This window comes from Natrix helvetica, assembly GCF_964273705.1.
Source record: "Natrix helvetica genome assembly, chromosome: 2".
NCBI classification, from domain to species: domain Eukaryota; kingdom Metazoa; phylum Chordata; class Lepidosauria; order Squamata; family Natricidae; genus Natrix; species Natrix helvetica.
The window spans coordinates 170,527,636-170,553,683 of NC_138552.1; the positions used below are offsets into that span (position 1 = coordinate 170,527,636).

The 26,048-nt window shown below is 43.2% G+C and overlaps 1 protein-coding gene across 1 annotated transcript in view; it reads right to left on the reverse strand.

Moving 5' to 3' along the window:
- IMPG1 (interphotoreceptor matrix proteoglycan 1) overlaps positions 1-24,739 on the reverse strand; it is a gene marked incomplete at its 5' end in the record, with an annotated part of 70,654 nt that extends 45,915 nt beyond the window's left edge. Inside the window, 6 exons of the mRNA XM_081943888.1 lie at positions 1,383-1,429; positions 3,064-3,131; positions 8,253-8,281; positions 8,482-8,648; positions 24,078-24,311; positions 24,730-24,739. Coding sequence (XP_081800014.1) covers positions 1,383-1,429; positions 3,064-3,131; positions 8,253-8,281; positions 8,482-8,648; positions 24,078-24,311; positions 24,730-24,739 — 555 coding nt within the window. The remainder of the gene's footprint in view (positions 1-1,382; positions 1,430-3,063; positions 3,132-8,252; positions 8,282-8,481; positions 8,649-24,077; positions 24,312-24,729) is intronic.
- Between the last annotated feature and the right edge of the window lie 1,309 nt (positions 24,740-26,048).

Genomic DNA, 26,048 nt, shown 5'->3' on the forward strand with positions numbered 1-26,048 from the left:
TAGGAAAACGCAATCAGCAGTTTTTGCCTTCTCTGGGTACTTGTCATCAGTTGGTACTTTTGTTCTCCACCACTTTCTTATTATAGCAAAAAGGCCAAAAGAAGGAAAACACCTTCAGTTATTTCTAATTGAAACATAAAACCTACTCCCAGGGAGACTGAAACACAAGAAAGGCATCCAGGAAATCTGTTTAACGTTAAGGGGATTGAAGTAATTCACTTATTGGAATTATTCAAACATAGGTACAATTCTGATATCATGGGGATCTCTTGTATTATTGAAGGTGCTGGTTACAATATGGTTCCAAGCATATGACATCTGTTTGGAATAAACCTCCAAAGGGACTGGGTAGAGAGAGCAAAATAAAAGCTGAAATGCTAATCAAGGAAACAGCTTTCACTTTCCAGGCAGCAAAGGGAGATATGGGAGGCTTAGAAGATAGTTAAATACCATAAGGGAGGAAATATAGCACTAAAGCTAGAGAAGAAAGACCATGGAAATGCTTAGTTGGTTTGTAGGAGAATTAGATTTGAGATCTTTCATTTGTACCACGTAGAAAAGAAGTGAGTTATATAATAAGGATGAAAAAAATGCTTTATTTGGACATTGGTGCAGTCCTTCAATGTCTGTCAGTTTCTCAGGCATAGGCAACCAACATTATCCACAATTAGCTGAAAGGAGATACCCTAATTTATATGACCATTCTAAGCAGGGGTGGGCAGCTATGCGGTTTGCCTGGGTTCAGGAGAACCCGTAGCTAATGTTATGGCCGGTTCGGAGAACCTCCAAATCCCATCCCTGACTGGCCCCAACCACCCCTCCACTCCCACCTCACCCTGCCCCTTCCAGGAGTCTCCATATAGTCTGTTTTGGATGCAAGGTGAGTGCAGGGCCTGTGCAGAGGCTTGGGGAGGGGGGGAAATGGGCCTACCAGAAGGCCTCCAGAGCCCGGGGGAGGAAGTTTTTGCCTTTCCAGAGGCTTGAGAAAACCCTCCAGAGTCTGGGGAAGGCAAAAACATCCCCCTCCCCGCCGTGGTACAGGAGGCCAACTAGGCCACCCATGCCCACCCAGTAACTGGGCAGAGAACTCTTCGCTGAAATTTTTGAAGCCCACCCCTGATTCTAAGTGAAGGAAATAAGAGGAAAAAGAAGTACTAGTCATGAACTAGATCAGGGGTCACCAAACTTGGAAACTTTGAGAGTTGTGGACTTCAATTCCCAGAATTCCTCAGTAAGCAGGCTAAGGAATTCTGGGAATTGAAGTCCACAAGTCTTAAAATGACCAAGTTTGGAAACTTCTGAGCTAGGTCACCTCGTGAATTCCTGGGTGGGGAAAATGAAGTGCGACCATTTTAGTAGAGAGAATGCTATTGACTCCTCACCTTTCCTGGCGTTTTGGTGTCATTGACAATCTCATTCCCAAGGGTATCTGTAGAGATCGTTGGGAAGCAGAAATAAAAAAAGGATTAAGGAACTCTACCAATATGTGGCTTTCTACTCAATATTAAGAGAATTCAGAGCAAAAATAATACAAATGAGTTGTTTCCTTTTAAAAATAAATTATAAACCAAAACATAAATTCGGGTCTTGTTCTACCTATAGTTCTAGTATCTGTATTTGTGAAAAAGCTGTAATCTTATGCACACACTCAGATCCCACTGAATTTATTGAGAGCTCACTACATACATGGATTAAACGTTAAGAGCTAAACTGTATATGATCCCTTTAAGTTTTTTTTTTAAAAAATGGGTATGTTCAAGGAAGGTGTAAAATTTCTGATTTAGTGCTGGAAAGTTCTACTAAACTCTGGAATTTGCTGTTCCCCATATTCTAGAGCAGTGATGGCGAACCTATGGCACGCGTGCCACAGGTGGCACGCAGAGCCATTTGTCAGGGCACGCGAGCTGAGTTAACCCTTTTTTAAAGCCATTTTTTGCCCTCCCCATGCACCAGAGGCTTTATAGGAGCCTGGGGAGGGCGAAAACAGCCCCCCGCCCCCCCCAGACGCCCTTTGGAGGTGTCAGGGAAGCCTCCGAGCACTCCCTAAAGCCTTCGGAGTGCTCAAAACGATCCTCCGAGTTTGCTTGGAGGGTCGTTTTGAGCGCTCCGAAGGCGTCAGGGAAGCCTCCGGACGGTCCCTGAAGCCTTCGGAACGCTTAAAACGATGCTCCAAGCAAACCGGAAGTCACTTCCGGTTTGCTCAGAGGATCATTTTGAGCACTCCGAAGGCTTCAGGGACCGAAGCCTCCGAAGGGCATCCGGGGGAGACTGTTTTCGCCCTCCCCAGGCTCCTATAAAACTGGTAGAGCCTGGGGAGGGCGAAAAAAGCATGTAAACATGGGGGGAGCGCCTGTAGTGCACACATGCACACTGGGGGATCGCACATTGCATTATGGGTGTGGCACGCACACACACGACCCCCCTGCGCTCCCCTCACTTATGGCACACGAGCCAAAAAAGGTTTGCCATCGCTGTTCTAGAGAAAGATCAGCATTTCTCAGAAGTAAAGCCTTCTGAGGGAAAAATAAAACCACATTTATGCAGTTACTAACTACATCAGGAGTGTCATGATTTCAGATATATTTTCTGTGGTATGGGGAAGAATGTTTAATCAACCCATTCAGCTATTCACTTGTATAGTAACTAATGAAAACAAAAGAAAAGGATTCTTTGTTGCAAATTTATTTGTTGATCGCTTTGCCAGATTTTCTTCACCAAGGAAGCACGCTAAATATCTCACAGTTAAAATGTTGCAGTTTAAGTGCTAAAACATTTCTCAAACCAAGCTTACAATAAAAAGCCATTCCATTCCATTATATTTCACTTGCACTATTTACTCTATTTCCATCAGTGGTGGGTTCTGCATCCCGTTGCAACCGATACGGTGCACGCGCATGCGTCCTTACCTCCATGACGCCTCTGTGATGCTCCAGCTGCTCGGCGGAGCACCACCTGCGACCCACCACTGATTTCCATACTCTGAATTATGTGCTCAAGCAATAACAAGCTTGAACTATGTATCGTAAACTGGTAGACCCAGATAGCATGCATGCTTAGTTTTACCTGTAACAACAGAAGGCGGTTCCTCAGGCTTTTTGCCACCTGACTTTTCTGGAGAAATGTCCTCTTTTCTGGAAAAAAAAAGTAATAAGCAAAACTATGAAAAGGAGAGCAGCAGGCATTCATTTCTTTCCAGTTAAAGCCACATTCTGTCTAAAGACATGCTTTTGCAAATTAAAAATAAAGACTCAAGAGCAAAATAGGCGCACATTGTATTTTCTATAATTTAGCTCTCCAATATGCTCATGGTGCTCCTGATGAATGAAACCTGCCAAGATAACACTGTCTGGCATAAATCCTTATGGCAGCTCTCATCAGATGAGCAGCAAATATTCATCAAAAATGTATTTACCATTATCAATAAAGAAAATTAAGCTCAGGCAGTGCATCTTTAGCAAAAACTCGGAGTAAAGAGAGCTTTTCCCAAAGAAGAAACTACATATACCTCAATTATTTGGACACCAGCTATTTGTTTTTATTAATCATATCCTAATCCATAGAGTCCACTGATTTCTATTGCCTAATTAGTATTAGGGGGCGTAATGGCTCAGCGGTTAAAGCTGGGATCAGCAACTTAAACACTCAAAGAGCCATTTGGATTGTTTCCCACAGAAAAGAAAACACTGAAAAGCCACAAAATCTTTCCCGTGCCTGACTATTTCCTGAGTGGCCATAGAACTAACATACAGTATGTAGTTGAATTAAACATTCGCTTTTCTTCTGAAACTTTTCTTTTCTTGGATTTATCCATAGTTGGCCTACTGGGGGTTGAAAGGCTCAATAAATCGCGTGCCAGCAGGTATCATACATTGGCAGTTGTGATGCATATTTTGAGCGACAGGAAGCCGCAGCAGAAGGATGAAAGAGCCACATGCTGCTCCAGACAGGAAAGGCGCCAACTGGATTTGAGACCTGAGAACTGCATGACAGGGTGAGCTCCCGTTACTTGCACCAGCTCCTGTCCACCTCTTATTTTGGAGTACAATGTTACACAAGAAGAAACTTTTTTACTTAAAAATCCTGGAACACTTGATCTAGATTATAAAAATCAGATGACTTCAAGGAGGCAGGGAAAAGACACAGAACAATATAACTCTCTGCTACCACCCAATAATCTGCAGGATATTTGTAGCCCACATCTGCTAGAGCTCCTTAGTTCACATAAGGAAACTACTTTGTTTTTTAAAAAATGCGAATATATAATATATAGATTGCTTCAGAGCAAGTATTATAATTGGACGTATTGAAAATGTAGACAAAACCAGAGTGTTTTATCACTTTGCATTTAAATAAACTGTATGTCAAAAATGGATATGAAATCAGAAGATGACAATTTTAAAAAATTACACCCGAAAGTTTACATTGTTCAGTTATTTTGCATCATGAAACCACTTTGGACCATGAAAGTGATTCAGTTTCCACTGTTAAATTAATCAATAGTGCTGTAGTGAAGAGTTAGACTTCTTTCACAAATGGCAGCCTTGGGTACCCATACTGAGTAGACCTATCAATCTAGATGCATCCATCTCAGACATCAGAAGCGGTCTGATAACACCTTTTCTGACAATTAAAAGGCCCATGCTTTCACGAGCTGCAACTTTCTTCATCAGAAGCACAGAATAACCAGACTGATGTAAAATTTAAATTTTGGAAGGAAGACAAATGCAGGTGCAGGTTACATGTGAGTTAGATTACACATACCTTATCAATTAACTATAATAATATATTAAAAACCTGTTGAGTTCATTGAGATTGCACGAAAAATTACTATATATGACTTCAGCAATTTCTCACTCATTGGTAAGATTGAAGTCCCATCTCTCCTACACTCAAAAAATCAATTTCTAAAAATGAAAAAAATCAAATATCCCAGGAATATGAACAACTCTGACATTTGTCTTTGTTTTGAGTCTTGTGGTCAAGTTTGTCAACATTATATTTTTAAAGAAATATCCCCCCCCCATTTATCCCCTGTATAATCCAGAGGGACATTAGTACCCTGTTCCCCTGAAAATAAGACCTCCCTGTATAATAAGCCCAATCAGGCTTTTGAGCACATGCCCTAAAATAAGCCCTCCCCTGAAAATAAGCCATCCCTAAAAATATTGCAATGCAGCAGCAACCATGAGGTGACCACCCTCACCGCCTCCTGTACCTCAAAAATAATAAGCCCTCCCTGAAAATAAGTGTTTATTTTGGGCGGAGAGTCAAAAGAAAATAAGATCCTGTCTTATTTTTGGGGAAACATGGTAGCAGATGGTGGCATATATCACATTAGAAGAAAAACACCTAATCTTGTGTGTGTAAATGTTAGGGCTTATGGTGGTGCTCTTGGGGCAGATGTGGGGGCAAGGCAGAAATAGGGATTTGTTGCAGGAACTGGTCCCCATGTTAGCATCATTGGCCAGTAGTCTCTTGTTGCTTATGAAAATCCACTTCAAGCTGTATGCAGGTATCAGCCTGCCACCCAGTGCCTGAAAAAATGCAGTGTCATTGTCCTTTATAGGCTATCTCATATTAATAATGAACTACTAGACTCCTGACTTTTTTTTTAGCCCCGTAGAGAAACATGTCTCCCCTCCCATGTTATCTCAGACATGAAAACTTCTTCCTTCATGGCATGGGTTTTATACAAAGGAGTCATCTAAACTACTTCTTTTCTCTTAGAGCGAAATGTTTTATCTTTGAAATGATAGGCTTTCAGATTTGGATCAGTGGAACAGCTTGCCTCCAGAAGTTGTGAATGCCCCAACACTGGAAGTCTTTAAGAAGATGTTGGATAGCTATTTGTCTGAAACGGTATAGGGTTTTCTGCCTAGGCAGGGGGTTGGACTAGAAGACCTCCAAGGTCCCTTCCAACTCTGCTATTGTATTGTATTGTATTGTATTGTATTGTATTGTATTTGTGAGGTTCTGTTAATGTAACTTTATAATAAAATAAGAATTAGCTCATCTGATCATACTTTCCATCCAGTCTAGTGTGCAAGGCTGACATCAATCTTGCAAGTCTGAAAATCGCCCCCATTCACTTTATAGCCTTAGAAACTAGGGAGGGTATCTTCTTTTGACCCACCCACAATCTTTTCGCTTGCTAAAATGTCTTTATATGACCATTCCCTTGGTCTCTTTCCCTGCTTTCCCAAGATTATTTCTATTTCTCTTATGCACTGAGGCTAAGGTGTTAGAATCATTGTGGGTTCCTAATGGTTTGGCTGAACCAATAGTGGTTTGAACCAGCAGCGATCCAGGCCAGCAACACTCCCAAACCGGTTCTCCCATAAGCGGCACCATCTTATTTTGCTTCTGCACATACAATCGGTCCTCTCGCCTCTCCTGTTCAACACATATGTGAAGCCGCTGGGTGAGATCATCCGTGGTTTTGGGGTTGAGTATCACCTCTACGCTGATGATACTCAGCTGTATATTTCAACCCCAAACCACCCCAACGAGGCTGTCGAAGTGATGTCCCGGTGCTTGGAAGCCGTCGGGGTCTGGATGGGGGACAACAGACTTAAACTCAACCCCTCCAAGACCGAGTGGCTGTGGCTACCGGCACCTCGGTTCAGCCAGCTGATTCCATCGCTGGCCATAGGGGGCGAACAATTGCCCCCTGTGGAACGGGCGCGCAATTTGGGCATCCTCCTTGATGCCCGGCTGTCAATGGATGACCATGTGGCAGCCGTGGCGAGGGGGGCGTTCCACCAGGTTCGCCTGGTGCGCCAATTGCGCCCCCTACTGGACCGGGATGCCCTACGCACGGTCACTCATGCGCTGGTGACGTCCCGCCTGGATTACTGCAACGCTCTCTACATGGGGCTGCCCTTGGGACGCGCCCGGAGACTGCAGTTAGTCCAGAACGCAGCCGTGCGGGCTGTGATGGGGAGTACGAGGTACTCCCACGTAACACCTCTCCTGCGCGAGCTGCACTGGCTACCTGTGGTTTTTCGGGTGCGTTTCAAGGTGCTGATTACCATCTTTAAAGCGCTCCGTGGCACGGGACCTAGTTACTTGCGGGATCGCATCCTCCCACATACATCCCTGCGGCCAATTCGCTCACACAGGGAGGGACTTCTCCTGGTGCCGTCCACTAGGCAATGCCAACGGGCGACACCAAGGAGTAGGGCCTTCTCTGTGATGGGCCCAACCCTCTGGAATGACCTCCCCCCCGACATTAGAACCACTTCTGACCTCCACTCCTTCCGGCAAAAATTGAAGACTCACCTGTTCCGATTAGCAGGCCTGGCATAATTACAACTGTCCCTCCTGGCAAATGTATTATTATCTGGTTATCTTAGGGGTTTTTTAATTTGTTGTGTCTGTTTTAGGGATTTAAAACTTATATTTATATTAGCTTTGTACAGTTCTTTTAATTGCATTTTAACCTCCTCCAAACTGTACATATTTAACTTTTTAATTGTATTTTGTGATATTCTCTATGGACTGTACACCGCCCCGAGTCCCTTCTGGGAGAGGGGGCGGTCTAGAAGCACCAAATATAAATAAATAAATAAATAAATTGTACTCTGCATGCGCGCACGGCGCGTCCACAAGCAAACCGCCAGTAGTGACTGCCGGAACCTACCCCTGGTTAGAATCATCAATGCAATCAACAGGAATTTGGGTAAACTTTGGCGGGCAGTGGAGGGGAGGGCTAGGAAGCTCTAGTCCATGGGCTGTGAAGAGTTGGACATGATTTAGTGACTGAACAATTAAGGGGAAGATCTCCAGATAGAAGCAACGGCTGAAAGACAGAGGATGTCAGCGAGAACTACAAGATCACTACATCAAGACAGGAGACAGAGATAAGGATGTGGACCTCAGGGGTTTGGGGGACGAGATGTTTACAACTTCCAGCCATTTGTCTTATGGGCTCAGTCATGCTACTACAGATTTTTTAAGTGCTTGCATCTTAAAACTTGATACACAATTTTGGGCAAAATTTTGCATAGATTGATCAGATATGAGATTGAAGACTTCAAAAATTTTTGCAAACTGGATAGGATTGTAAAGTAAATTCTTTATGAACGATTCTGATATGTTGACAGTCAAGAACAGTACTCATGAATGAGAGGCAATTATAATTTTCTTCATTCTTCTTGACTGCCATCAAATAGATTTAAACATATTGACTAAGCACGTATTTACTTTCACACACATATACGTATGTGAAGTCTTCTGTTTTGAATACTTACCTATCCTGGAATGTTCTATGTTTTACTCGCTGCAAAAAAAATGTAAAAGAAAGAAGAGGATTATTTGGGAGCTAATTAACCAACAATTGGAAGATAACAATCTATTATCATGTCAGCCATGATTCAATTACTAGTTCAAGTCCTTATTTTCTTGCTCTTTTAATATTTTAATGCATTGCTACTATATATAGAAACTTCTACATAGTTAAAAACAGATCTTAAGTCTTACCCTTTGAATTATCTCCAGGTGTTCTTGGGAATTACTAAAATTTTTGCCAATGTCAAATATATAGAAAGTTTCTCTCTGACAAGCTGTCACCCAGTTCTGATATTCGGTTGTACCTGGAATCCGATCCAAAAAGATCTGGAAAGCTTCCCATACTGCTTCCTGGCAAACTGAAGAAACACAGTAAAAACACAAGCGCTTTACAGAAAGTCTTTTGCCAGATTTGATCACAGTCATGCAAGTGTTCCCTTCGATATTTATCTTTTTTTCCCCAAAAAATTGTATTGGTTTTTATACATTTATGGGGAAAAGTAAGGGGATATATAAAAAAATTTGGCAGCTCCCACACTAGTGGTAGAAATCCATCCAAAACTCACAATTTTTACAATCTTAAAAACAAAATATAAAAGATAAGCAGAAAACAAGGTCTTATTCTATATTGTCAACCATGTGTTCATTCATTTTCCTTTGTCACTTTCTAGAATATCAACAATTACTGTTATTTCAAATACTTTTATTTTTGTGAGCTGAGCCTTTTCGATATTGCTCCTTCCTCCCTGTCCCCAGAGGGAGCCACAGCCCCCCCTCCTTTTTGTCTTGTACCTTGCTGTCTTTTTCACTACCTTCGCTGTGTTCGTCCTCTAGGAGGGAGGGATGCTTTTTAATGAAGGCTTCAGCCTCCTGCACTATGTTGATTCTAATCCTATTTCTCTCCCAGAAGATCAACGTTCCCCCTTTTCAGATATTAATCTTAAGAATGATCATTCTTTGCTTTATTTCATTATAAGAAAGAAAAGCAACTTTAATTTCATATTGATGGAACGTTGAATAATTAGCAGGATCTTCTTCTTCTTCTTCTTCTTTTTGCTTTCATTCACAACAAATAATTCATTATTGTCCCAGGTAACAAGACTTATCATAGATATATGCAAAGTGATTTGCTTCAGTGGAGTTGTTTGCATTGCAGAGACTGCAGGATTTACTTTGCTGAAGGAAAGAAGCCATCCATATTTGTTTCAATAATGCAGCAATCCAGTTGCCCTTAAACTGTTTTGCGCCAGGATTGGGCTGTATCTAACAAAATGAAATTCAATGGTGAAAAAAGTAAAGGTTCTACATTTAGGCAAGAAAAACAAAATGCACAGGTACAGTATAGGTGGTACCTCATTCAATAGTAGTAACTGTGAGAGGGATTTTGGAGTCCTAGTGGACAGCCATTTAAATATGAGCCAGCTGTGTGCAGCAGCTGCCAAAAAAGCCAACACAGTTCTAGGCTACATAAGCAGAGGGATAGAATCAAGATCACGTGAAGTGTTAATACCACTTTATAATACCTTGGTAAGGCCACACTTGGTCTCCACGATGTAGAAAAGATGTGGAGACTCTAGAATGAATGCAGAGAAGAGCAACAAAGAGGATTAGGGGACTGGAGACTAAAACATATGAAGAATGGTTGCAGGAACTGGGTATGTCTAGCTTAAGAAAAAGAAGGACTAGGGGAGACATGATAGCAGTGTTCCAATATCTCAGGGGTTGCCACAAAGAAGAGGGAGTCAAACTATTCTCCAGGGCACCTGAGGGTAGAACAAGAAGCAATGGGTGGAAACTAATTAAGGAGAGAAGCAACTTAGAACTGAGGAGAAACTTCCTGACAGTTAGAACAATTAATTAGTGGAACAGAAGTTGCCTCCAGAAGTTGTGAATGCCCCAACACTGGAAGTCTTGAAGAAGATGTTGGATAGCCATTTGTCTGAAACGGTATAGGGTTTCCTGCCTAGGCAGGGGGTTGGACTAGAAGACCTCCAAGGTCCCTTCCAATTCTGTTACTCTATTCTATTCTAAAAGGCCTCAGAACTGGCCAAAGTGGTTCAGATTCAATAGCCTCTAAATGTTCTGACCTGGCTCCCAAACATGACAAATATTTTTTACTAACGTTCCCTTTATTACGAGTGCCAGCAATCCTGGCAAAGAGTCTCTGTGTCTCTCACACAGCAAGCTAACAAAGTCTCTATGCCTGTGGAAATCAAAGCTTGTTCCCTTTCCCACTGAAATGGCTCCAGTCCACCAGGAGTCTCTCTTTCACCACATTCCAGTGATGGGTTGCAGGCGGTATGCCCTGGTATGGGCGTACTGGAGCCTGCCCGGAGTCCCGGGTACCGCTCTGCTCCAGTGCTCCAGAGGGCCCACCTGCCCGCCTACACTCCTTACCTGTCTTTAAAGTCTTCGGCGCTTTGGCACACAGTGCCTGCGTGATGCTGTTGCGGAGGCTCACAGGGGCGTCCCTGGACGGCAAGACGCATGTGTGCACTGCACGTGTGCGCGTGTCCATGTGGACAATGCCAGTCACATTCCAACCGTACCGGTTGGAATGGGATCTGGAACCCACCACTGCCACATTCATAATGGAAGTCCTGGAAAGTGCACTCTTTCTTTTCCCAGCAGTGGACACACACACACACATGCACACTCTCCAAAGGTGCACCCGATTCTCAGTGCCACAGATTCCAAGAAAGAATTCCGATACTGTTCCAGACAGGATTCAGAATTTGGACTATCAGTAGCTGACCAACAGGGGAGACGAATAATTGTCTGCCACACCTATTCAGCTCCCCCCCCGCCTTTTATCCTCAGAGCTAGGATGGAGCTTAGCTAGCAGTGGTGGCTCTTTCATCCTGAGGACCAGCCCATAGTTTCCAGCTGCTCTCCTCTCCTCTGCCTTCTGCACATCCGCATGTCAGGCACGGGACTCAGATGTTCTTTCTCTTCCTCATCAGCCACCTCTGGATCTGTGCGCTGTTGACTCTCTATCTGGGGGCTGATGGATGTCTCTGTCTCTATCTCTGACAGCTCAATTTCCTCTTCCCCCTCAGAGATCTCAGGTTACCTCGATGCTGACTCCCACATCTCCTCCTCCTCTGATTTGGCTGTGGGAGGGGCCAGTGACTGACAGGCCACAATGCAAAATTGCCTGCAGCATGTGCTAGAGCTATTCTTCCTGGGAGATGCTGGTGGTCAACCTTGAAGATAGCACTTAGCAATAGCACTTAGACTTATATGCTGGTTCACATTGCTTTACAGAGTCAGCATGCTGCCCCAACAATCTGAGTCCTCATTTTAGAGACCTTGGAAGAATGGAAGGCTGAGTCAACTTTGTGCTGGTTAGACTGGAACTGCCAAACTGCTGGCAGCCAGTGATCAGCAGAAGTAGCTTGCAGTACTGAATTCTAACCACTGTATCACCAATACTCATGCTCCAGACAGACTGATTTCAGCCCACACTATGGACAACCCAGCAGGGTTTCCTAACCTTTGGTTGAGAATCGTGTTGGCAAACACAGAGGAAAGAGGTTGGAAGCAGCTCCAAAGGAGAACCTTGTGAAAACAACATGGTTGCTTTGCTTCACTGTCAGAAGAGAATTCTGGGAGTTGAAATCCACAAGTCTTAAAGTTGCCAAAGTTGGAGGCCTCTGGCCTAGACTAATCCCTGCAGTTTTCTTGCCAAGGTTTCAGAAATGGGTTCAGATAGAAAGACTGGCCTAAGGCCATCCAGCTGGCTTTGCTCCTAAGGCAGGTCTAGAACTCACCTGGTGAGTTTCCAACGGTGCCTTAAACACTATACCAAGGGCGGGGGAAACAAAAAACCCACCCAAATTGACTATCGTTCTCTTAATCTGACATGCAGAAAAATTGGCAAGGAAACTACGATTTGCTGTAGGGCAGAAAGCAACTATTAGAAACAATCCTTTGTTATTGCCATACTGATTGCATTTGTTGCATAGTATGATCAGTGGATAAGGATACATGATTGATTTGTAAATCTCTGGTTAATGTGCTGTATAGGTGAGCTTTAAAAAGGGAGGGGAAAAAACAAACAAATTAGAAATGAACAAACCATACATATTTTGCTCCTCCACAAGACTGGTTCTGCTTTGTTTCCAGATTGTTCAACAAGGCATTATTTATAAACTGTGGCCTAGCATCAACTGTGAATAGAAAGGTTATGTCAAAAGAGCCCATTCTTAGTTCCATGCATGGTTTCTCTTTTATTTCTCTCAGTGAATTTCCACAGAAAGTCTGCTTTCATTTAAGCAGAATCCCCATGAAAACAGCTTCCTCCCTTGTGTCTATTTGCACTAATTGGTTGAAAGTTTAACTGATCTTTCCTGGGGATGAATAACTAAACAGAATACCAAGGTGGTAGCTATGATGGGGCATAATATCCCTTATGGCTCTGGGCAGCTGCTGGCTTCTGCCTTCTCATTTGGGTAAATAGTACCAAGGACATGCAAATGCACACAGCTAATAAGGCTGGGAAAAGGTTTATGAACCAGCACACAGCAGGCTAAAATCTCATGCCTGTAAGGAAGAGGCCTGACAGTTTCTTCCGCAGACTCTTGTTAGTAGTCTTATGCAATTAACACAACAAACACAGCAAGAAGGGCTAACATGCACACAAATATTTGGGAGCCTGCTGCTCGAAACTGAAAGTGTGCGATTCAGGCCACAGAAGCCCATTAATCTGTCCCTAACAAATAAAAGCCATACGTTTTTCTTGTATCGCAGAAACCAGCTTGAATTGGTTGAAAAGGACAGCAGACCTCTTACAGATGATATGTATGCTGGAGATGAACCGAAACAAAAACACATCAGCACAGGAGATTGAACAAAAGAAAATTGTAAAACGCTAAATTAGTATTATATTTGTAGTGCCTCCAATCAAATGCTTTTGGCCTTCCTAGGGTGGCTTAGATCTTATAAGCATTCTCACAATCTTTTTATGTCATTCTCCTATTAGGAGATGTTAAAATTACTCTATGTGTCCATCGATGAAAGGAATATATTGCTTAGCACTAACACATTTAAAAGCCAGGCTTGTGTAATGAAGCTTTGGGATGCATCTATGTCCAAAACAAATTTTTAAAAAGCTGACAGAAGACAGAGTGGCTAGATGCTGGTGATACCAGCATGAGTTTGCAGAAACTCAAGGAAGCAAGCTAATAGCAATAGCACTTAGGCTTATATACTGCTCCCTAGTGCTTTACCACACACTCTGAACAGTTTACCAATATCAGCATATTGTCCCTAACAATCTGAGTCCTCATTTTACCAACCTCAGAAGGATAGGATGAAAGGCTGAATCAACCTTGAGCTGGTCAGGCTTGAATTCCTGGCAGTCGGCAGAGCTGGTCTGCAATATAGCATTCTAGCCATTGCGCCACCAGAGCTCCTGGTTAAGACTTAGACTTAGAATAACTTCATTGTCACTTTGAATGTACACGAATCGGCATACATTGAAATGAAATTTCATTGCCTACAGCTCTCAAAGAGTCTCCATCTCCAATCTACACTACATAATCATGACTAAATAAATAAATAAATAAATAAATAAATAAATGCAAAATTATGCATATACCCACATATATTGTATGACACAGAGGAACAACACTGTCTAGTTCAGATGCATACATGGCGAGAAAAATAAATCTTGTGAATTTGCCAGATGAATGACATAGGGAACAAACCTGTTACAGAATCTGGTAGTCCTGCTAGAAATGCTTCGAAACCTCCTCCCAGAGGGGAGCAAGAGAAACAGACTGTAAAGTGTGTGTGTGTGGGTCTCTAACAATGCATCGAGCTCTAAGCACATAGCGCTTATAAGCAGTATCCTGAATAATGGGAAGTGAGCTTTCTATAATCTTCTCGGCCGTCCTTACCACTCTCTGAATGGACTTTCTATCTGAAGCACTGCTGCCACCAAACCAAACAGTGATACAGTGTGTTAAAAATGCTTTCAATCGTGCCTCTGTGAAAAGTGGCCAGGACAGAAGGAGAAAGATGGGCTCTCCTCATCCAATGCAGGAAATGCAGACACTGGTTTTCACACTTCGTTAAGGATGACGTGTGGAGAGACCAGTTCAGATTGTTAGTTATCTGCCTCTCCCCAGATACTTAATACTGTTGACCAGACAGACAATCCCAGTGAAATGATGCTTACTCAGTCACACAGTCAGAATAACAGCCCTGGAGTACCCCTGTTCCATTTCTTCCAAACTACCAGCTCTTAGTGTTGAATCAGTAACCTCTAGAATATGTGTATGTAAGCCAGTCTTCCTTATAGTGTTGCTTTATTAATTACGCACAGGGGTAACTGTGGGGGAGAGGTGTGTGGGGGGGGGAGAAGGTCAAGATGGTGCCGAGAGGCATGAGATCAAAGGCTTATCCCTTTTATTTTATTTATTTATTTTTATTTATTTCTTAGATTTTTAAACCGCCCCCTCTCCCAGAAAGGGACTCGGGGCGGTGTACAGTCAGTGCATAAAATACAGACATAGCAATAAAATACATTTAAAATACATTAGAGGGGGAGATAGACTGTACAAGAAATAAATACCTAAAAACATCCCAATTAAAACCCCAAACCCAATTAAAATAAATCCCCGGGAGGTAAAACTAAGAAAGTGCCAAGCCAGCTGATTGAAATAGGTGAGTTTTTAATGTGTGTTGTGTAAAGACTGCTAACGATATTCACTAAGTAGAGGGATCTAGCTATAGTAAAACATTGTGGCTGGAACGAAGTCTGCAGAAGGGCTACAGCAGTATCATCCTTCTTGCGAAAAAGTAACTGAATCTTTGGCTTCCTAATTAATGCACGTTAAAATGAATTTCCAAGAGTCTCAAAATGGAGGCAAATGAGGGCACAGCAGGGGAAAAATAGTGCCAGATGGTAAAAACAGCACATTCTAAACAAGAAAACATAAAACCCATTTTTAAAATAATGCCTGACTTTTTTTCTTAAACTACACGAGGCAAAAAAAAAAAAAATCTCACTCTGCAATTCCTTTCATTGCTGCATTAATTCCACCCTGCAAAAATCTATTTTTCTTGTTACCTTTAGTTTTTCTGGCTTTGTAAATATCTGATTTGTCTTTCATTTATCCTTGATACATAGAATCTTATCAATTATGATCAAACCAGATTGAAAATCTTACAGAGAGGAAAGGGACAAAAAAAGAGGGGAAAAGACCTTTTTAGATTCTTAACCCCTCTCATCCTCTTCCACAACTTCAAATAAACATGGCTTGTCACACTTTTGGATGCTGAATCATGTTCCCACTTTCCATGTCAATTACCCCAAGCCCTAGGATAAAGCTCAACACCTTTCCGGCCAACCATTCTGAATGGTTAGAAGAGCTTCCTGGCAGCCTCATGACTTTGGCTTGGAGGATAGCAAAGACTATATTTTTTTCTCATCAACAACAACCTTTCAAGAGCTAGCCTTATCATTATAGTCTGCTTATAATGTTTTTATTTGGCCAGCAACTCTGGCAAACCCGGAACACACTTACGTCTATCAATCTTTACCCATCTGGGCAAGAGTGGGAGTACAGGAGGGGTGGGTTCCTGCCAGTTCTAACCTCTTCTATAGAAGAGGTTCCACAAATCTACCGTGCCATTTAGAACTGGTTCCAGCTCCCTCCCCCTGCCCGTCCGCACCATGCTTGCCCTGCCCGCCACTCACTGATTGGCTGGCTCACCAATCACCCCGCCCGCCTCTAAGAGTCCTATCTAAACCTTAAAGTCTTAAAGCTGTCAAGTTTGAACATCCCTGGGTTTTATTTCCTAAAGAGTTAGGGGTGCAAGGGTCTTGTAACTTGACAGCTTTAAGACTTGCACACTTCAATGCCAGAGTTCCTGAGCCAACATGACTGGAGGAGGAATTCTGGGAGCTGAAATCCACAAGTCTTAAAGCTGTCAGGTTTGAAGACCCCTGGGGTTTTTTCCCTAAAGGGTTAGGGGTATAAGGGTCTTGTAACTTGACAGCTTTAAGACTTGTGTGCTTCAAATGCCAGAGTTTCTGGGCCAACATTTTGGTTGCTAAGCAAGAGCGTTGTTAAGTGAGTTTCACCACATTTTAGAAGTTGGCCACGCCCACTCAGTCACATGACTGCCAAGCCACTCCCACCTGGTCACATGGCTGGCAAGCCATTCCCACAAAGCAGGCCACACCTACAGAAGAGGTTCTAAAATTTTTTGAAACCCACCACTGGAGTACAGGTATCCAAAGTGACCTGGCCTGAACCAGATTGAAGAATAGTCCTACTTTACTTCCAAATAAGAGGAGCATAGTATAGTCAGAAAAACTTCCTAAGGAACAGAGAGGACTCTGATCTTGCATGCTTACCATTAGTAAACTGTGCAGACAATATTGATTAAGAATCAAAGCCACAATCAATAACAAGCTGTTGCAAGGGTGATAAAGATCCAGACCTTCTTCCCCATCCTGTATCTCTATGTTGATATCTATGACGATGTCTATCTCTATCTTTTTACCTCTCTCTCTATTTCTCTAACTATCTCTCCATCTCTCCATCTATCTATCCATCCATCATCTATCTATCTATCATCTATCTATCTATCTATCTATCTATCTATCTATCTATCTATCTATCTATCATCTATCTTTCTATCTATCTATCTATCTATCTATCTATCTATCTATCTATCTATCTATCTATCTATCTGTCATCTATCTCTATCTCTCCCTCCCTCCCTCCATCCAATCATCCATCCATCCATCCATCCAATCATCCATCCATCCATCCATCCATCCATCCATCCATCTATCTATCTAATCCATCCATCCATCATCTATTATTTATTTATTTATTTGTTTGTTTGTTTGTTTGTTTATTCCCATCTCAGAGTGACTCACAGAGGATGGCATAAGTTAAAAATGAAACAATAAACAAGGATTCTTAAATAACCATTAAAACCATTAATACATACATATAATAAAACACAGAAGGGTTTTTAAAAAATAAAATGAAACAAAAGCCCTCATATTTAATAAAGCCACTTTGCAGGCTCCTTATTTCTAAGGGTTCTCCAGGACTGCAGGGGAAAAAAAGAGCACATATTTTTGGGAGATCTCTGGAAGACTAGGAGGGTCTGAGTCAGTCTCACTTCAGCAGGGATGATGTTCCAAAGGTGGGTGCTGCAGCAGAAAAAGCTCATCTCCTAAATCCTGTCTGATGGAACTTCTTAATAGATACGACCCATAAGAGGACCCTCCTGCCTAAACTGATGATATGAGTAGACACAATTGGGAAGAGGAAGTGCCTCAAAAGATTGCCACTCTAACAGACATACGTAGTTATAGTACATCATGACCCAGGGGAAAAATACAATGAATATTTCAGTGGTAAGGTTAGTATCCCTAGAGTTTGGAGTGAGATTTGAGAGTTATGAACAGAACAATGAGAAATGTGAGATACGTTCAGAGAAATAATGGCATTGTGTGATGAAACCATGATGTGTTGCATATGATTGAGAACCCATTGAATAATTACTTTAGGACAGATTTATCTGATAAGACTAGAATGACTATGGGGGAGAGATGACCTTGGGGAAAGAAGACATGAAGCATTAAGGCAATGTCAATTTTTAATCCTAAGAAAGAAACTCAGCATAACTTCACTTTGATTTTGTCTGGTATAAGATGGGGCAGAGAGAAATTCTTTCATGAGTCTATACCAGAGGTAATATTCTGCCAGTTCTAACAGGTTCTGGAAAACCTATTGCAGAAATTTTGAGTAGTTTGCAGAACCGGCCAATAGGCTGGCCCCATACCTGCTGCCTCCCTGCCTCCTAACCAATCTTCTTTTGTTGCCCTAAATAGGAGAACGGAGCTGGAAAGCAGGTGAGTGGGGGGGAGGGAATGGGGATTTTGCAGTATCCTTCTGCCACGCCCACCAAGCCACGCCCACAGAACCAGTAGTAAAAAAAAATTGAATCCTACCATTGTTCTATAGCAGTGACGTGCGGTGAGGTTTATGGCTGGTGAGGCTGGTGATGTCATCAGCGCGAGCTGCGGTCCCCTTCATGTTGACTCAGGAAGGCAGGGAATGGGACCACGTGTGCAGGAGGCTGAAGCTGCCTCAGCCTCCTGCACACGTGGTCCCATTCCCCGCCTTCCTGACTCCTGAGTCAACATGAAGGGGACCACAGAGTGCGCTCCACGGGACCGCGGCTCACGCTCTGTGGTCCCCTTCATGTTGACTCAGGAAGGTGGGGAATGGGACCACGTGTGCAGGAGGGAGTCTGAGGCTAGAGGAGCCTCCTGCACACGTGGTCCCATTCCCGGACCACATATGCAGAAGGCTCTTCAGCGCCTTTTCCCTTTTCCCTTTTTTTTATTTTCATGATGAGAGCGGTGAGGCTCTGCCTCCCCTGCCTCCCCTGACCGCACGTCCCTGTTCTATAGTATACTCTACACCAGGGGTGTCAAACCGCAGGCCAGATGCGTCATGCCCAGACCATGCCCACCTCAGCTTTGCAAATGGAAAAAATGTTGAAATACGTCACCTGATGGCAATGTGACACAGCGAGTTTGACACCTGTGCTCTACAACAATGGAGCGGTATTCCTGGCCTACTTTCAAAGACAATCATTGCTGGCAAGATTTTTCCCTGACTCACCACTGACATGGATAGTGAAGGTGGGGGAAAAGCTTCCTTAATAAGATATTGACTTAATCTCAGAATAATTTACGCAAAACCAATCCGCAGGCATAAGAAATATACACCTCTCCTCTTGTCATACTGATAGGTAAAAGGCACAGAGCAGCTGGATAATCTGAAATAGGATGTAATGCTGGGGAAGCCATGCTACCCAACAGAAACAAAGTTTCCTCTTTTTCTTTTCATAATCAATTTTGAAGAGCTTCTTATGTTTTGGCAAAGCCACTCATTGACAAGAACACACTAGAACCATGATGGTGAACCTATGGCACACGTGCCAGAAGTAGCTCACAGAGCCTTCTCTGTGGGCATGCATGCCATCGCCAGCTGCTCTTCTGGTTTCCTGTGCATGCATGCCTGCCAGCCAGTTGGTCTTATGCTGGAGCACATGAAGTCTTCATGTTTCTGGCGCTCTGGTGCCTGTGAAGATTGGCTGTCTGGTGTGCATGCACGCCAGTAGTGGGTTGCAGGTGATATTCCCCGCTGTGGGCATACCGGTGCCTGCCCAGAGCACCAGGTACTGTTCCAGTACGGCGCTCTGGAGGGCCCACCCGCCCGCCCGCCCGCCCTCCTTACCTGAATTTGAGCTCTTCGTCGCTTCCAGGCACATGCACAGAGTGCACAGCGCCTGTGTGATGGTCCGCCGAGCAGCTGGAATGTTGCGGAGGCTCGCGGAGGCATCGCAAGTGGTAAAGACGGATGCGCTCACTGCGTGTGCGTGCGGGCACACTACATGTGTTCATGTAGTGGACGCCGGGCCTTGTGGATCCGGAAACCACCACTGATGCACGTGTCGTAAACCTGAAGATCAGGTGGCCGGTGCACACATATGCACCAGCCAGCTGGTCTTTCAGTTTCCAGCACTCCGATGCACACGTGCATGCACGGACTCACATGCACACATTCCCGTTTGGGCACTTGGTATCAAAAAGGTTTGCCACCAGTGCCCTAGAAGGTTTGTCTCTTGTCTCTTGAATATTGTCCACAGTGGGATAATCTAGGCCCTCCAGAGTTGAAAGAGGAAATTAAAAACAGCTTCAAAAGCTCAGTAGGTCCCAGTTTCCCTACCAAATCAGCCACCATGAAATCTGTTCCAACAAGGTGCACAAAAAACAACAACAACACCAAGATGTATAATGTCAGGTCTCTAGGCTTGATAGTGCAGGCACATTTCTACCACATGGCCTTCTCCAACTCAGTTACATCACAGAGAGTGAGCATCAGGTGTTATGTCCTTACTGTCATAGTAAGCTGGGTACTTACTGGCCTTTGGAGAGAGGAGACATTAATGCCATTAAAAACCTTGGAGTAATAAGTTCCAGTAATAAGGGAACAAGCTAAAATCTCCAAGGGAACCAAGATGACCTTTTAAAATAAAAATCAGTACAAAACCTGACAGGATTCCCAGCAAAAGAACTTTCTGTATGAATTTTCTGAATGGGCTACTGCCTTAGGGCAGAATCCCTATTATGTAAGATACAGAGGCAACAGTGAAAGAGGCCCCATCCTTGGGAGAAACAGGTTCTATGCTTTAAATATGAAAAGGATGTGATTCCACAACATCCAGAGAACATTGATTTTCAGGACCTGGGTCAGTGATGGTTAACCTTTTCCGGACCGAGTGCCCAAAGTACGCGAGTGTGCACATGAATGCATATATATATGCCCCTGAACCCCCAAAATGCAATGCACATGCAGCCCCCCCATGCACCCCCACGCATGTGCCCCCACATGCCCTGCTCCCCATCCATGCACAGCAGAGACCCAAAGACCAGCTGGCTGTCGGGAGGCATGCACGCATGTGCGGCAGAGCTAAACTGAGGCGACAGTGGGTTGCCGGTGGTAGGCCCCAGTACGGGCGTACCGGTGCCTGCAGGGAGCACCAGGTACTGTTCCAGTATGGTGCTCCGGAGGGACCACCTGCCTTCCCTCCTTACCTGTATTTGAGCTCTTCGATGCTTCCACACATGGAGCATACAGCGCCTGCGCGACGCTCTGCGGAGGTGTCACGGAGGCATCACGAAGCATCACAGGAGGTAAGGATGCATGTGCATGCATGCTGCACACATTCATGTGGTGGACGCCGGGCCCCGTTGTACCATGCTGGTTGCAACAGGATCTAGAACCCACCACTGTACCGAGGCTACTGCTTGCGTGCTGCATCTTATCACAACCAATTCATATTCATATGCTGATGGCTAGCAGTTGAAGCGCTGCCTGTTAGAGAAGGACTACCTCTTTTTCATTCTAACTGCTGAGTCTTGCAGGAAAGGCCATTCACAGGACCGCTTGTGAAGCAGGCAGGAAAGGGGCTCTGTCCATATTCTTCCCAAATTATTTTAATATCCTGCTAACGGAGCTGCAGAGAATTGGTTTGAATTCTCTGTGCTTTCTGCAGGGGGGAAAAAACCCATCAAGACCAATGTTTTTTAATGCGGCTTTATGTAATTTGTTTTGCTAATTCTGCAGAATTGGTGTCATTTTTATCTTGTGATTATTGTTGTTTTATGGCCTCCTGTTTTGCTTTATAATGATTGAATTACTTCAGTATCGAAGGCTGCCTCGTGTTTATTTTAAACACATTCATAAAACGAGTAATTTAATTAAATTAGCTAAGTAACTGATAGTAGATTACTGTGGCTGAATTAAAGGAGGTTGTTAAATAATGAATACCATAGATTCATAGACAGCATTATAACAAACTGACTGATGAGTGCATCTTGGCTGGAGTGCACTATTATATTACAGTGCATTGTACTCTGCAGTTCAAGAAATGAGTTGCAGTTAATTCAAAACTCTAAGAGTTATTAGAGTTTTATACTCTAAAACGTAGGTTTGGAAAGCTTCATTTAAATAATAATAATCACTTTTTCATGTAACCTCAAAGGGTGGGCAACAGCTAAAATAATGTTCTATATCAGCATCTCGATCAGTGTTTTTTTCAAACTTGGCAACCTTTAGACTTCAATTCCCAGATTTCCACAACCACTTTTTATCCTGGATCAAAATAACTCTTGAAATATTGTTCAGGTCTCAGTAAACCCATGCATAACAATGTTTATATCTACAGTTAGCACCTCACAGTGTATCAAGCTAAAAACAAAAAAAAAAAAAAGCCAAAGAAACCCAGGTGAGAAAGGCTGGTGTAGGGTATGGGTGTATTTTTAATGTCAGGTTGCCACATTCTAAGTACGGGCCGCCCTCTGTATAAGGAGGGCAGGAAGAGAGGACCCCATCATTCACTGATGTGCATGTGGCTTCTGCCTGCTTTGAGTTGAAAGAAATGTTTAGTGGATTCTAATGGCTTAAGACTGAAGCCATTGGATGGTCAGCATTGTAATCAACCCCTGAATTTGTAGCGATTGGATCTATACTGTAAGGCAATGATGGAGAACCTTTTCAGCACCAAGTGCCCAAATGCGTGCCCCGGAGTGCCGGAAACCAGAAGACCAGGTGGATGGTACGCATGCGTGCACTGGCAATCTGGTCTTCACGTTTCCGCCATGCACATGCACACCAGCCAGCTGGTCTTTGCGTGCCCTGGAGTGCCGAAAACGAGATGACCAGGTGGTCCTTCAGATTTTCCAACAGTGTACCCTTTGCCAGTATAGCTGTGTCCCATTTTGCTGCCGGGAGTCCTGTTTCCTGAGTCACAATAGTGTAAGCTCTGGTATTTCAGAAATGGTGGTGGCAAACCTATGGCACACATGCCATAGATGGAATGCAGAGTTCTCTCTGTGGGTATGCGCACTAGTCTTTGGGTTTACAGGGCTCCGGCATGTGCAAAGACTAGCTGGCTGGCATGCATGCGCATGGCGGGCCCTGGAAGCCCGAAGACAAGGTGGCTGGTGCGCATGCCCACAGAGAGGGCTCTGCATGCCACCTCTGGCACAGGTGCCAGAGGTTTGCCATCACAGCTGTAAGGTAAAGATTTCCCCGCGCTATGTGCTAGTCATTTCTGGCTCTAGGGGTGGTACTCATCTCTGTTTCTAAGCTGAAGAGCCAGCACTGTCTGAAGATGTCTCCATGGTCTAAATGCCGAAGGTGCTTCCCAGCAAAGTGGCCCCTATTTTTCAACTTGGGTTTTTATGTGCTTTTGAACTGCTAGGTGGGCAGAAGCTGGGACAAGTAACAGGAGCTCACCCGTTATAAGGTGCTAGGGATTCGAACCGCTGAACTGCCAAATGTGCACTGGATCTGCCTGGGGTAGTGCAATCCTAACCAGAATTCAAGATGTTACAGACCTGGAGCTAGAAGCTCCATTCACCCAAAGCTACTTGGTTTTCTTACTCCCAATTATCAACCCCAATTGGGACTGGCCTTGGAGAAAGGAGTCAAACAGGTGCAAGACTGTGCCACCCAGGTCCAGGCTCCACAGCCAGCCCAAAAGGATGCCATGGTTGAGAGGTCAAGAAGAATAAGGATGAATGCACGACTCTTGGCATAGTTCATCCACAAGCGCAACTGTTTTTGTATCATAATTGGGCCTGAAACGTTTCCTTTCCTTTCCATCCCATCCCATCCCATCCCATTCCTTCCCTTTCCCACTTGCCCATTGCCTCTTCTCCATATATTAATATTTTCTAATAAAAGATGTGTTAAAAACCCCAACAAAAAAACCTCTGTCTAAATAAAAAGCTCTGAATTAAAAGATGCATTCTATGTCTTCTTCTAAACAATAGCAAGCAGGGAGTCAGCATCACACACACTGTTCCATAATGTGGGATCTATACAGAAAAAAGCCAAATTACCTGTGCTGTTAAATGCTATAGTGGAATCTGCAAAGGGGACTACACTGAAGATCTAAAAGCACAAAGAAGATTATGCAGAAATAGGAAGCCCTGCAAGTCATTTGTTCCTAAGATTTCTGGATATGAAGATCAAAACGTAATTAAAAATAAAATAAAATAGGCCTCTTAGCTTGATTAGTAGACTTTGCACTGATTTGCCAAAGACCACCCACTGTCTGAAGAGCCACTGTTAAATTTATTTCAAGCAAGACCTAGCAAATAAATGTTGCATGGATATGGATACAGGATAAATAAAAGATGATAGGAAATAATAGAAGTATAATCTTACCTCTTAGCCTATAATAAGCTTGGTGGCTTGCTAAAATTTGCTTCACTGATTCTTGAGGGCAGACCTTCACTCCAGTTGAGATAAAAGAGGATCTCTTAGTCCGATGCTTGGGCATATCAAATATCCTCCGAATAGTCGATACTTTAGACCTCTTTGCCAAGTTTTCTGACTTTTCAGAGCCTGAATCCTCTGCCAGATGTTTGGCATCATTGTGATTAATTTCATTAGGGGCTTCTGTAAGAGGAAAGACACAAAAACACATCCATAAAATTATTATCTGCTAATAAGAGCTATTGCAATAATAATAATAAGTTAACAATAATAATGGAAGACACAGTTGCTGGTCAGTGGCAATAGACTGGAAGAAGTTAACCTCAAAAGAGGAATCTTTCAAGGAGACTCATGCTTACCACTATTATTGTTATTGCGTTGATTCCTCAGGCAACAATACCGAATAAGTCTCAGCTGTTTGGAAAACTATGATCTGAAATAGAATCACTGCTCAACAGTGTCTATATAGACTGCCAAGATATTATAATAGAGATTGTCTGGACAAATGTGACATCAGCATCATAACAGGGGGAAAATTGTGAAAACTGAAGGAATGGAGGTGTCTTGTGGAAATAACACCAAAGATGTTCACTGCAAATACCTGGAACCATTGAGAGTAGGCAAGAAAATGCAGCAGTAAAGAGGTATAGAGCTAGGTGGGAATGACCTTGGGAGACCGGGTGAATATATTTTTTTCCAAGGAACGGTCAGATAACAGGGAACATAGTCCTCAGCCACATAGTGGGTGGAGCAAGAGACAAAGGACGGATCGCATCCTGCCTCACACATCCCTACGACCAATTCGCTCACACAGAGAGGGACTTCTCCGGGTGCCGTCCGCCAAACAGTGCCGGGGGGCGACACCCAGGAGCAGAGCCTTCTCTGTGGTGGGCCCAGCCCTGTGGAATGACCTCCCCCGTGACATCAGGATTACTTCCGATCTCCGCTCCTTCCGTGTACAGCTGAAGACCCACCTCTTTCAATTATCTGGCCTGGCTCAATCGTAATTATTCTTATTCCTCCTAACTGGTTTTAAATTGTATTTTAAACGTTAAATTTTAATTCTATATGGGGTTTTTATAATTGGGGTATCTTAATGCGGGTTTTTTTAACTGTCTATATGATGTAAATTGTCTACCTCCTCCGAGTTCGAGTCCGTGTTTGTGTATCTGTATGTATGTTCTGTATGTACGCCTATGTGTTTTTATATATTTTCTGTGTTTTATATGCCCCATTGTACGCCGCCCCGAGTCCTACTTGGAAAGGGAGCGGCTAATAAATTCAAACTTATTATTATTATTCTACCCTAAGTTATTAGGCTGTAATGGTGAAAGTGGGGAATTGTACTTTCAGACTTGCAAGATTCTGTTAAGGTAGCTTTACAATAGAATTAGCTGATCTGGTCTTGTTTGTGACAGGACGTGACAGAAATGGAAAGGTCGGGGGATGGGGAAACAAGAGAGTGAAAATGTCCAGTTGCATGAAATAATGGAAATAATGAGAGAAAGTCTCCAATATGAACATTGCAGAAATGTATCTTTAATTTGTTGGTGTGGGATAAATTAGTTTATAGACATTCCACTGGAATTGACTCTATAACTCCAATTTGTTTTTAAAAAAAGATTTGAAACTGCTTGTAATTCTAATATGCTAAGAGAGCTGGGGGGAAGTTTACAAGTGGTAAAAATAGTCTTATGAAATAATAAAATCTAGAGACAATAGGGTAAAATTACTCTTGCAGAAAATGCAGGATTTGTCAAAATGTAGACAGCATTAAATGAGTGTGAATAAATTTGTCAAATCTAGATTCTATGCCTCACATAACTTTACAGAACACTGTAATTTATTTATTTTCCTTAAACTAAGACTAGAAATACTGGAGGTTTTATATTCCATTGAATTGAAAAAAATCTTTCCAAC